The 13,427-nt window shown below is 41.9% G+C and overlaps 1 protein-coding gene across 1 annotated transcript; it reads right to left on the reverse strand.

Annotated features, from left to right (window-relative positions):
- LOC308584653 (uncharacterized protein) lies at positions 1-6,609 on the reverse strand. The gene is made up of 3 exons (XM_081189518.1): positions 6,451-6,609; positions 3,506-4,933; positions 1-2,086 (listed from the first exon to the last, which is right to left on the reverse strand). The coding sequence occupies exons 1-3, from the start codon at positions 6,504-6,506 to the stop codon at positions 658-660; spliced, it is 2,913 nt and encodes a 970-aa protein (XP_081045644.1). The 5' UTR covers positions 6,507-6,609; the 3' UTR covers positions 1-657.
- Positions 6,610-13,427: the final 6,818 nt, after the last annotated feature.

Below are 13,427 nucleotides of genomic sequence, written 5' to 3' on the forward strand. Positions count from 1 at the left end.
TTTTTATGAAGGATTATTTATTAGAACTGCAGTCATAACGAAGAAACGCGAAACACACACAAAAAATGAGATATACAGGTTAAATTGCTGTGTTGGCACTTTGCAACAAATAAGTGGGTTTTGGGTTTCAGTTTGGGCACTGTTTCTTTGTTTCTTAGCCAGCAAAATCCAGTCACATACAAACCAATACACAGATGTAACTATTCTGCTCTAGTTACCCCGCATACCTGAACTATTTTTTACTGAAGTTGATACATTCTGCTCTGGAAAGCTCACAATTTAAGTTTTCAATTCAACAGAGCTAAAAACACAGCTTACTGTACTTCACTTTTAAAAACAAAAGGAGTCATGTTACATGTTTTAAAAGCATTATATATTAATAACTCACAACCCTAAAGGTTTCTAACACAGTGTAAATAAGTTTTGATGGATGTAATAATGGAATGCTGAATAGTTTAGTTAATGTAAAATATGCAGGGATTTAAGATATGCAAATGAACCCTGGAAAGAGAAGGGAAGTCACTGATATTCTAAGGATATTTAAATAGGTATTTAGAATAGTAAAACAGAATATATATATATATATATATATATATATATATATATATATATATGTTATAGCTTGAAGGAAGAACCAAGTACCATATATTGAAATGTTTAGCTTTGTACAGAAAACTTCAACTCCAAAAGAGCACTGATATATTCTTCATTATCAGGATCCATTTCTAGGGCTCGTTCATAACACTCAATTGCTTGATGCTTTTCTTCATCAAGTTGGTGAATGAAGCCACGGATGCCGAAACTCTTAGCATCTGTGGTACCTCTCTTAATTTTCTTTTCTATTAACTTCTTCAAATAACACTTGCATTGATGTCCCGCAAATGATTTGATTTCAATTCTCAGCCCGGTCAGATAATGTTCAACAGCCTCCGATTCCGATTTTTTGTGGTATTCCTGAAAGCGCCCATAATTGAAGTGGAGCTGCTGTTCCTCTGAACAAGTAAGTTTCCTCATTGTAAACGCTTTCTGAAAAGTCTCTTCTGCTTTCTGGAGTTCTTTCCCTTCTGCATACATGTTTGCAAGATCCAAGTGAGCATAGACGAATTTGGTTTTGTGCTCCACCACTTCTTTGAAATGAAAGATGCACAGTCTGATCAGTTCTGCCATCTTTCTTCTGTCTTTATGTGGGTCTTCTGATGATTTGATTTTTAAATACTGTGCTCTGTAGCAAAGCCCCATCTGGTGTTGTAGGGAGCCTGAGTTTGGTGTCAAGCTCAACGCCTCCTTCAAAAGCTCCAGGGCTCTTTCCACGTCACAATTTTTCCTAAAAAAAATGGCTGCATGCATCAGCACGTAAGGAGAGCTTGGGTGCTTTTCGAGGGCCTCCTTGATATACTTTCCCCCTTCTTCAGTGTTGTTAGTTTGCTGCAGCTTTAACGCAAGGAGAGGCAAGACTAATGCATTATCTGGATTCAGTTTTGCTGCCTTCTTCAAGGGTTCCAGAGATGAGCCTTCTGCTGCAGATTTTTTCCCATAAAAATCCTCCAGGCGGTATACTGTGATTGCATAGCTGGAATTGAATTCTGGGTTTTCAGGTTCTTTTTCCAGGGCCTTTGCAAAGCTCTCTTTGGCTTCTGCAGTATAACTCTGGCCAAACATTAGCTGTGCCCACCCCTTCTCATAGTACGTCTGTGGGCGTTCCATCCTATAAGGAGAGGCACTTCCATTTTCCTTGCAGGTAGTTTCCACCTTGTTTATGTAGGTCTGTGCTTCTGTAAGTTTGCCCATGTGGTAGTACACCCAAGCATAGTTGCCCCATGTAACAAGGCTTGCCTTTTCGACTTCTTCCGGGTACTCTATTTTAACAGCCTCTTCAGCCCTCTGTAAATTTTCCAGAGCCTCTTCTTTCTTGCCATTCAAGAATTTTACATAGGCCAGCAGGTTATAAATTCCGATGTTGGATAGTAAATGCTCAGTCTTTGTAGCAATTCTTCCCTCTAATTCATCGCGATCCATGTCCTCCATCAACACTGCCCAAGTAAAATGGCATTCAAGCTGCTGAAGGATCTTGTATAAACGTTTTTCACTGCAAAATGGGGGGGGGGGAGAGAGAGGCCCTTTAAAATTTTGCAAAGAAAGGCACATTCCTGCATATTATCTTTTTTTTTTAGAAAGGTGTTTGACAACTGACTTCATTTGTGCATTTTTTAACCTCTTGGTTTTCCTTCCATGTTTACAGCTAGCACTTACTAGTTGCTGAGCTATCTTGGTGGGTCTGAACTGGATTCTTTTGATATGCATTCACATGATATTATTTGCTATAAGTCATTCCATTTTAAAGTTATGTTTTATTATGACTTTTTGTATTGGATCAGATTATTGTAAGGTGTGTGTTCTTTGTTGTGAATTTTGTTGTAAACTGCCTTTTGTATAGTAATATAGAAATACATAAAATTATGTATTTAATTTTTAATACAAATTAAAAAGTGAAATGAAATAAAACAATATTTCACATGTAAGCCCTGTGAGGCATGCGTCATCCATGTCTGAGCTAAAGAGTACCGGTAACTAAATCTTGTCAGAAAGGTTTACTGTATACTGGCATCTGCAAACATCAAACAAGTGCTTTTTGTTTTAAGAACCTAAAAAGGTTTTGCTAGATTTGAAACAGCCTCCATCTAGTCAATCATCCTAACTAGGGGTGCCAGTAAAAGCCCACCTCAACTGAGAGGTCAATTTTAAAAACTCGCAAATTATTTCCCATCTTAGAATGAAATCCAACCCAGAGATGAATTGCCAGTTTTTCTGCCTGGGAAATGCATTATGCATTGGTGTCAATAAACCATTAGCATCAGCACTGATTGGCCGTGGTTCCCCAGGGTTTCAAGCAGGAATCTTGCCCAGCTCCATCAGGGATTGAGCCTGGGATGTTGTGCATGAAAAGTATGCCTTCTACCACTGTTTAACGGCCCTGCAGACCTTCCCCCTCAGTGCAAGAATTTATGGGGTAGAGTGAGTGTACTGCCTGGGAGAAATTGGAACAGAACCAGCATGTGCTCATGGCCTCCTGCAAGCCGAGTGTCTGTGGACAGCTCACTACAAAGTACATATGGGAGAACAAGCTTAGACTGTCCCTGCCCATTGAAAAACTAGCAAATGGGGTGTGTGTGAGGCTAGAACCTTTTCCTATGAAATGCTAGCTTTCCTCAGGCAAGGGCTTTTTCACACGAGGAAGCATGCATTTCTACAATATGCCTTTACATGCGATTAGGGACTCTTGCATAATTACCACAATCTATTAAGGGAGTGGCTACAGTAATAATTTGTTAAGGGAGGCTATAAAATATAGTAGTCAGAGCAATAACACCCAAAACAGTAAAATGCTTAGCCTTCAACTCAATTCCTGGACTGTAATGGAATAAGAATGGAATACTGTGGAACAAGGAGACGGTGAATGCCCCCCCACACACATTATTAATAAAGAACCACATATAGAAATGTTTACCTTTGTACAGAAAGCCTCAACTCCAAGAGGACACTGCTATATTCTTCATTCTCAGGATCCGTTTCCAGAGCTTGTTCATAACACTCAATTGCTTGCTGCTTTTCTCCATCGAGCTGGTGAATGAATGCACGGATTCCCAAACTCTTAGTATCTGCAGAACCTTCCTTAATTATCTTTTCTATTAACATCTTCAAATTCCATTTGCATTTATTTCTCTCAAATGATTCATTTTCAATCCTAAGCCCAGCCAGATAGTGTTCAACAGCCTCCAATTCTGATTTCTTATGGTATTCCAGAAAGCGCCCATAATTGAAGTGGAGCTGCTGTTTCTCTTCACAAGTAAGTTTCCTCATTGCAAACACTTCCTGAAATGTCTCTTCCGCTTTCTGGAGCTCTTTCCCTTCTGCATACATGTTTGCAAGATTCAGGTGAGCATAGACGAATTTGGTTTTGTGCTCCACCACTTCTTTGAAATGAAAGATGCACAGTCTGATCAGTTCTGCCATCTTTCTTTTGTCTTTATGTGGGTCTTCTGATAATTTGATTTTAAAATACTGTGCTCTGTAGCAAAGCCCCATCTGGTGATGTAGGAAGCCTGAGTTTGGTGTCAAGCTCAACGCCTCCTTCAAAAGCTCCAGGGATCTTTCCACATCACCTTTTTTCCTGTAAAATATGGCAGCGTACCTCAGCACATAAGGAAGGCCAGGGAATTTGCCTAGCGCTTCTTCAATGAGCTCTTCTCCTTCTTCCACTTTCCTAGTTTCCTGCAGCTTCAATGCGAGGAATGACAAGACAAAGGCATCATCCGGATTCAGTTTTGCTGCCTTCTTCAAGAGTTCCAGAGATGAACCTACTGCAGCAGATCTTTTTTCATACTCTTTCTCCAGGTGATAGACTGAGGTTGCATAGCCAGAATTGAATTCTGCGTTTTCAGGATCTTTTTCCAGGGCCTTTGCAAAGCTCTCTTTGGCAGCATAATTCTGGCCAAACGTTAGCTGTGCCCACCCCCTTTCACAGGACACCTGTGGCGGTTCCATCCTATAAGGAGATGCACTTCCATTTTCCTTGCAGATACTTTCCACCTTGTTTATGTAGGTCTGTGCTTCTGTAAGTTTGCCCATGAGGTAGTACATCCAAGCATAGTTGCCCCATGTAACAAGGCTTGCCTTTTCGACTTCTTCCGGGTACTCTATTTTTACATTCTCTTCAGCTTTTTGTAAAACTTCCAGAGCCTCTTCTTTCTTGCCATTCAAGTACTTCACATAGGCCAGCAGGTTATAATGTTGAACTCTGCCCACTAAAAACTTAATCTGGTCAGCAATTCTTCCCTCTAATTCGTCAAGATCAATGTCTTCCTCCAGCAATGTCCATGTAAAATGGCAGTCCATCTGCTGGAGTATTTCATACAAAGGATCCTTGGAAATGTCACTACACAATGAGAATAAAAAGAGACAGAGACATTACTAAGTTACAAAGAAAGGCTGATGAAAGCTTATCATTATTTGTATTGGTCCATGACCAATACCTCTCCTAACTTGCCTTGTACATGCCTGATCTAAAACCACTACAACATTGTCAGAAATGTTAACCTGCTAGATAAGAGGTTGGTAAACTAAGGCCTGAGAGCCGGATCAAGCCCAATTGCCCTCTGGATCTGGCCCATGGATGGTCCTGGAATCGCCGCTTTGGATTGGCATGATTGTTCAGGCTGTGCCATTTTGGGGGAATTTTTTTCAGGCGCCATTTCCCCCTTCCTTCCCTCACACTGCAGCGGCACTTTTGAACCAGATCCCCCCTACACACCTTCATGCCTTCTGAGTACCAAAGAACATTTTACATCTAGCCCCTCAGACAAAGGGAACTCTAAAGAGTGTTCTAAAACCCTCTTCCCCCGCCTCGCCTTTCTCCACCCCCTCGCGTGGGCAGGCGACACTTGCGCAGGCGCCGCCATTAGGATGCTCATGCAGGTGACATTCCCCGCCCCCCATGGGTGACATGCCCCCCCCCACGGCGACGTGCCCCACCCTGCCGCTCCAGGTACAAAAGCCCCCAGCTCCACCACTGGTCAAGAGGCCTTGGACCCATGACAACTAGGGTCCAAAGTGTGTGAGGCTAAATAACACATACATGCTCAAATTCACACGCTCTCTGCTTGCCTTTTGTGTACACTCATGTACCTAGATCCCACTTTCTCAGCTTGGTGTCATTGATGCATGCCAAGGGAGCAAAAAATATTTATACCAAAGGACAGAGAGAAAATACAGCGAGCTAATCAGGCAGGAATAGATCTCATCCTGAATCACTAGTTCACTGCATTTCTCTGCTGTTTATTGAGAAAGAGGCTTTCTGAATTAAAAAATGCAGCTACAGTGGTACCTCGGGTTAAGTACTTAATTTGTTTCGGAGGTCCATTCTTAACCTGAAACTGTTCTTTACCTGAAGTACCACTTTAGCTAATGGGGCCTCCTGCTGCTGCCGCGCCGCCGGAGCACGATTTCTGTTCTCATCCTGAAGCAAAGTTCTTAACCCGAGGTAATATTTCTGGGTTAGCAGATTCTGTAACCTGAAGCGTATGTAACCCGAGGTACCACTGTAATTGGTGAGTCAGGCAGAGATGTATTCCTACATGGGCAACTCTCCACAAAACCAAGTAGGTGAGGTGGTTATGTGGCAAGCCAATTTTTAAAGTTTTTCTGAGGAGACCCTGCTAGCCATTCCAGTACCAATGAATTGCCATTTGGTGACAATGCCACAGTGGATCTTTTTTGTGATAGCAACCAGTATCAAATGCCCTCCCTCAAGTAATTTCTAAGCTCCATATTTCGTAATCTATCTATATTTAAGTAGCAAAGCAAAAAAAAGTGTCTCTTTATCTATAGCATTCATATGAATAATATAAACAAGAAGCAAGCACTGTACACACCAACCTATTATTTGTTACTTACCCCATAATCTCAGATTGTTTATAAGGTGTAATGAAGCTTGACCTTCCTCTTCCCATAAAACTGGGTATGGTAGGGAGTGCTCTTTCCTCTTTATAGTCCTTCACAGTACTTACAAGAATTTGTTCTCTGCTTGTAAAAGGAAAGTGGAAAGTGAAACTTATGAGCTCAAGATTCTGGAATCAGAAACTTAAAAAAGGGGGAATCTGTTTCCTGTTCCTCTGATCCCATGACACTGTTTAGACTAGAGTACATCAGTGATTAAATGTTTGGCTATATGCTGTACCCATGGGAGGGGGAGTTTCTGTGTATTTTAAAGTGGAAACTGTAGCGATGGCTGTATGACAAATCACCAAAAAATTAAGCAGCCTTAGAATTGACTTGATGGATCAGATTCTTTTGCCTGACAAGCGAATCCTGCTGAAATTCCCCTCTTCTATGCAGTCTGTTTGTTATAGGTGCTAGAGCCCTGTCCTCCCTTTCACTTGGTCACTACAGACCATGAGTTGCTGTACAAGAGAGGGGAAAGGTGCAATTTTTAACATAGTAGGTAAAGGGACCCCTGACCAGTCACGGACAACTCTGGGGTTGCGGAGCTCATCTCACTTTACTGGCTCAGGGAGCCGGCGTACAGCTTCCAGGTCATGTGGCCAGGATGACTAAGCCACTTCTGGCGAACTAGGGCAGTGCATGGAAACGCCGTTTACCTTCCTGCCAGAGCGGTACCTATTTATCTACATGCTTTCGAACTGCTAGGTTGGCAGGAGCTGGAACCGAGCAACGGGAGCTCACACCATCGCAGGGATTCGAACTGACGACCTTCTGACCTAGGCTCTGTGGTTTAACCCACAGCGCCATACTACCAGGGAGTAAAAGCTGAACCCTATACATGCTGAAAAACAAGTGAGCCCTGCAATGTGTGCATATACTGTAGATTTGCAGCCTGAGCCACACTTGAGTACAGAAGGGGTATGCTTCTGTTCAGTTCAACTGTTTTTAAATAGTTGCCTCCTGTAGTACACAACAGGATATTTAAGTGGAAAGTGACACTTAAGAGATGGATGGAGAACTGCACTGGAAAATTCAGGGAAGTGTGAATTGTGAAGAATGGCTGTTTCAGTTCACGTGATGTTTTGGAAAGTGCAGATTATTGGTAACTTTGCCTTTAAATCCAAACTGTATCCAATTTCTTTTCTAGAAGAAGAAGAAGAAGAAGAAGAGTTTGGATTTGATATCCCGCCTTTCACTCCCCTTCAGGAGTCTCAAAGCGGCTAACATTCTCCTTTCCCTTCCTCCCCCACAACAAACACTCTGTGAGGTGAGTGGGGCTAAGAGACTTCACAGAAGTGTGACTGGCCCAAGGTCACCCAGCAGCTGTATGTGGAGGAGCGGAGACAAGAACCCGGTTTCCCAGATTACATGACTACCGCTCTTAACCACTACACCACACTGGCTCTCTACCCCTATTAGTAAGTCAAAAGGGGCTTCTTTCTCAGTAAATACATAGATAGGATGGTATTGCATGAATGGTTTCCCCTTCTCTCTCTATGTATATATGCCTTTTGGGTTGTTGTTGTTGTTGTTGTTGTTGTTGTTGTTGTTGTTGTTGTTGTTTTGCATGTGTATGTCTTCCATACAGATGCACCTGGCCAGGGGACGATGGAAGCATGTGTTTCAAAAGTGGTGCTTGCTTGCACATTCAGTTTGAAGTGGACATCAATTTGAAATGCCACTGAGACAAGCTGTGTGCTAGTTTGCTTGCTCAGGGTAGCCATATCCCTGCAAATGATGGCAGGGAGTGAGGAGTGCCTGCTGGGCAGTCTTAGTTGATGCTGAGTGGAGGGAGGCGGCTAGCCTGATGCCACCAGCCTAGTGCTATCACTGTACTTTTAGCTTGCCTGCTGGAGTCTGAATTTGGAAGAAGAGCGGTGTCAGTAGAACTTATCTGCCAGTCCAGGCAAAAAAGGAGGAAGCAGATTAGCCAAGGCCTACATCACCCCCACCCTTGGGTGTGCACAGATGTGAAAGTATGGTAAGTATTACCCAACATTGCACTGTTACTTAATTTTGGTTCTCTGTACATGTTTATTTTATTCAGGGGGTGTCCTCTTTTTGTTTTTAATACATGTGATCCACCCATCCATTTTACCATATCAGATTGCATGTGTGTGTTAAAACAGGCCTGCATAAATTTGTAAAGGACAAAGCAAACCAGACACAGCTCACCATCTACACAGTATGCCTCAGGCACTTATAAAAAAGAAGTCATCTGTTTTGCTGCCTTTCTGCAAAAAGGAAATATGTTGAATCCGCCTCTCTCCACCCACCCACCCCAGTTTCCTTGCAACATGGAAGATGCCCCAAAGCTGCTCCCCTTTGCTCATCCTTAGCAGCAAGGCAGGGAATGCAGGAGGGGAGACAAAGCCAGGCGGAAGGGTCCAGCCAGCCTAGGGTTTGCTCCAGGAATCCTGCACAGCTCTTGGGGCTCAAGCTCATGGAAATTCAGAGAACAAAACAAGTACAACCAAATCCACCAAACAGCATGTTTTAGCAAGAAAGTGATCCTTTTGTATCACAAAAGATGCTGTGTAAAAGGAATACAGTCCTTTGGATTATATAAGATGTTGTATAGAGCGCAAACAGTCATTTTATTTACAACGAAAGAAAAAAGGACTTGAGGCTTTGCTCAAACAAGGCATCATGCCATATTTGCCTATGCACCACAGGGTGGTGCTGTGATATCCACAAACTAACATAGATACCTTTCTTTGGTAGTTATGTTTGTGTTTTCAACAGAAATAGAAACCAGCTGTTTGTCCAGTGTTAGTGCATCATCTTGGCTAGAATATGTTCGTTGTTAAAGTTCTACGGTATTCAGAGCCATTGTGAGACAAAACAATAAACCTTCTTAAGAATTTCACTAGCCCTCTATGCTTTAGAGTAGTGGGTTTCAAATGGTCCAGACCCAAGACCCACCTCTGACTCCCAACCTGCAACATGGCACCTACTTCCACATATTCATATTTTATTTATATTTAATAGCACTAATAAGGCACATGATTAATCCTAAAATGGCAATTTACAGAGCAAGCTTAGTATTGCTACTATGTAGATGAAAACCAGTGGGTTTTTTTACAGTTGTTCTTTGCCCAAATGCTGAGAAGCTATTGAAAACCAGTGGGCTTTTTCCCCAGACTTGCTCAAAATTTCAGTGAGACATCTGGGCATGTTTGTTGTTCCAGATTTCATTCCAGTGAGGAGTGATATTAGAAAGGCTAAGTCACATCTCATTCCATGCAGCTAAACTGTTGTTTTTTGGATCATGATTCTTGAGAAGTCTGATCACAAGACAAGTGGTATACAAAATAGCAGCGGGTGGATGATTGTTTCATTTGCCAATTCTGGGTATGTAATCTTTAGTCACTGAAATCCAAAACTTTGGTAAAGTTACTTGCTGAAATTTCCCTTTTAAGGTTGTGTCACAAGAGAGCTCAAGGAACTGTTCTTGTAACTCATATCTTGATTCCAGTGCCTCTGTGTCCCCACAGTGAATAATTGTACTCACTGTACATCCTCACACAGTTTTTTGGGGAAATAGGCACTGAACCAGTTAACTGCTCTACATATTACATAACTTCTCCTTTGATGGAAACAATTATTTACTTTTTGATCAACCAGTCAACCACTCAAAAACCAGTCAAAAGTGGTAAAAGCCACCATGAGTTGTCAAACGAAGCACATGCTGATTATTTATTTCTGAAGAAAACCAGAACAGCCTTGTGAGCAATTGTCCTCCTGACAATCACCTCACTTTTATGTGTAAGAAGAGTTTGGAGTCCAGAACCCACTCCTTTGCAGACAACTTGTATGAAGAGTACTGCTTTTGATTAAATTAACAATTTTCTTAATTTTCACACATTTTTCTAGAATAGGATCCACCTACTTTGGAAGCTAGGGTTTCTCTGTGAAGAGAGTGGTTTATCAAAGTTGCATTTGAAGCAACTTTGTGAACAAGTCGGATCAGTCCATTCTTCCTGTCATAGATGATGCAAAGTTTTCTTGCTCTTAAAAACTGGTTGCCTATTATTTGGGGATAGGGGGGAATCAAGAGGCTTGTATTAAAAACTGGTGTGCTCCCCCCCCCGCCCACCCCAATGCCTCAACGGACACTTCATTTGCTAGTGTCTTGCCACATTTTACCCACTGAAGTATTGGCATGCTACTTTTTTCAATATTAGTGAACTCATTTTCATTGGTCCAAATCTCGGATCCTTTTAGTGGTTGTGACCTCTCTTTTCACTTCAGTCATGTTGAGCAAGTGGACAAGTCATCATCACCCTTATGTTTGCGTTTTCTTACCAGAAGAGCATCCAGGTAGCATCTCCCTCACCATCTGTTTCTTCTCCCACTTTCTCTTTCTGGTGTGTTCCCTCCCTTTTGTTTTCACAACCCTGTGAGGTAGGAAAGACTGAGAGTTCAATGACTGGTTTAAGGTCACTCTGAGCTTTATGGCTGAGTGGATTCACACCTGGGTCTCCTTCTAGCCTTGACACTCAAACCACTCTGTTGGGATTTCTGCTAACACACAGGAAACCAAAACTGTTCACCAACCTGGGGCTCTCAGAGCCAAGTCAGTAACGTGTGCCCAGTTCCTTGTGGCACAATGGACCAGTGCATCTGGCTGTTAACTAGAAGGTTGGGGGCTCGTGCCCACCCAGGGATAGCTGTGGGCAGGATTCCTGCATTGCAGGGGGTTGGACTAGATGACCCTTGGAACCACTTCCAACTTGATGATTCTATAATTCTATGTGCTGTAAAAGCCCAATCCCAACATGGGTCACATCTCCAACACACACTGAGAGCACACGTGTAACAATTAACAGTCTCATTGTCCCCCAAAGAATCCTGGGAACTGTAGTCTGTTAAGGGTGCTGATCTCTCAGAGCTACAATTCCCAGTCTCGTGGTATTGAATGGATCACATACTACAGCCACTTCTTTTTTTATATAATCATTTTTATTAAATTTTCTGTTTTACAATTTCAAATAAGCATTTTACAAACTTTAAAATACAGTGGTACCTCGGGTTAAGTACTTAATTCGTTCCGGAGGTCCGTACTTAACCTGAAACTGTTCTTAGCCTGAGGTACCACTTTAGCTAATGGGGCCTCCTGCTGTTGCCGCGCCGCCGGAGCACAATTTCTGTTCTCTCTCTTTTTTTAAAATAAATATTTATTAGGATTTTACAAATTATACAAACATATCAATACACACAAACACAAACAAAAATAAATAAATAAATAACCAAGTATAGTTTCAAAACCTTATTTTCTTAAGACTTATTTCACCGACCTCCTCATACCTCCCCTTTCTGCATTCCCATTTCAAAAATTTAGTTCAGCAAATCCTCACCCTTAATTTTGTCTAATTATCATCCTTACTTTCCTTTCACTTAATCTTTACAGCTGTACTCCATTTGATTTTAAAAGCCACATCATTCTAAGATTCATGAATTTTACAATATTTCTTAAGATAATTCTTAAATTTCTTCCAATCTTCTTCCGCCGTCTCTTTTCCCTGGTCTCGGATTCTGCCAGTCATTTCCGGAGCACGATTTCTGTTCTCATCCTGAAGCAAAGTTCTTAACCTGAAGCACTATTTCTGAGTTAGTGGAGTCTGTAACCTGAAGCGTATGTAACCTGAAGCATATGTAACCCGAGGTACCACTGTATCCAATGACTTCCCTTCTCTTTCCATTGTTCATTTTACATATCATACATCCCTGCATATTTTACTATAACCATTCAAAGCAATTTCCCACTTTTACATCCATCAAAAATTATTTACTCTGTTAAATTTGTCTTAATGCTGCCAGAATTTCCAGCTGTATACAGTTATTTTCCATATATCCAATAAATGTTTTCCAATCTTCTTTAAATGCATGTTCTTCTTGCTCTCTTATTCTATATGTTAAATAGAATATGTGCATATTCTTTCAACATAAGTTGCCAACCGTCTTTAGTTGGGACCTTGCTCACTTTCCATTTTGGGGCTAACAAAACAAGGGCCGCAGTTGTTGCATACATAAATAGCCTTTTCTGGCACCTGAGAATTTCAGTCTGGGTTATCCCTAGTGCTCCCCCCCCCCCCCAGGAGTATGCCGAGGTATGCATACCCCTCAACATTTTGTGAATCTGACTGATGAATTTAATACTGACTCCAACAAGAGCTTCATTGCATTTAAACACTGTAGCCAACTTAATATTTATAAAATTGGTAGGCCCTCCGTTGAGTTTGTTTAAGCCTTCAGTGTGTGTAAATTCATGGTTTTTGAAAGGACGACATCTGGCGACCGACACCAACAGCAAGCAGAGGAATCGCGAAGAAGTTAGTGCACACAACCTCATGCCAATACCGTGAGCTGTCAGCTGTGTAATATAAGGTAATGCATGTTCTTTGTACTTTTGTTCGTTTACTGTATTTATTTCCCCCAATTTGAACTATAAAGTGGTGATTTTCTTGAGTCAAAATGAGAGTACAGTGGTACCTCAGGTTACATACGCTTCAGGTTACAGACTCCGCTAACCCAGAAATAGTACCTCGGGTTAAGAACTTTGCTTCAGGATGAGAACAGAAATTGGGCGGCTGCAGCAGGAGGTCCCATTAGCTAAAGTGGTGCTTCAGGTTAAGAACAGTTTCAGGTTAAGTACGGACCTCCGGAATGAATTAAGTATGTAACCAGAGGTACCACTGTACCCCTAAACATTTCCTTTCTTTAGAAAAAAAGCACTGGTTATCCTGCATACTACAGCCACTCCTGGACACTTGAGAAGTAGCTCAGTGGCAGAACATCTCTGCTCTACCTGCAGAAGGTCTCGGCTTCGGTCCTTGGCATCTCTAGGCAGGGCTGGCTGGGAAGCTTCCCTTCTCTGATGCCCGGATGAGCCGCTTCCGGCCAGAGCTGGCAATATTAGCCTAGAT

The sequence above is a fragment of the Podarcis bocagei genome (assembly GCF_964188305.1).
Source record: "Podarcis bocagei genome assembly, chromosome: 4".
Lineage (NCBI taxonomy): Eukaryota > Metazoa > Chordata > Lepidosauria > Squamata > Lacertidae > Podarcis > Podarcis bocagei.

Bases quoted from the DNA above. Each gene is read 5' to 3' on its own strand.
- LOC308584653 (XM_081189518.1), bottom strand. From the start codon at position 6,506: ATGGGAAGAGGAAGGTCAAGCTTCATTACACCTTATAAACAATCTGAG. The intron at 4,934-6,450 runs GTAAGTAACAAA...CTCATTGTGTAG, and splicing joins AAACAATCTGAGATTATGGG to TGACATTTCCAAGGATCCTT. The intron at 2,087-3,505 runs GTAAACATTTCT...CCCATTTTGCAG, and splicing joins TTGAGGCTTTCTGTACAAAG to TGAAAAACGTTTATACAAGA.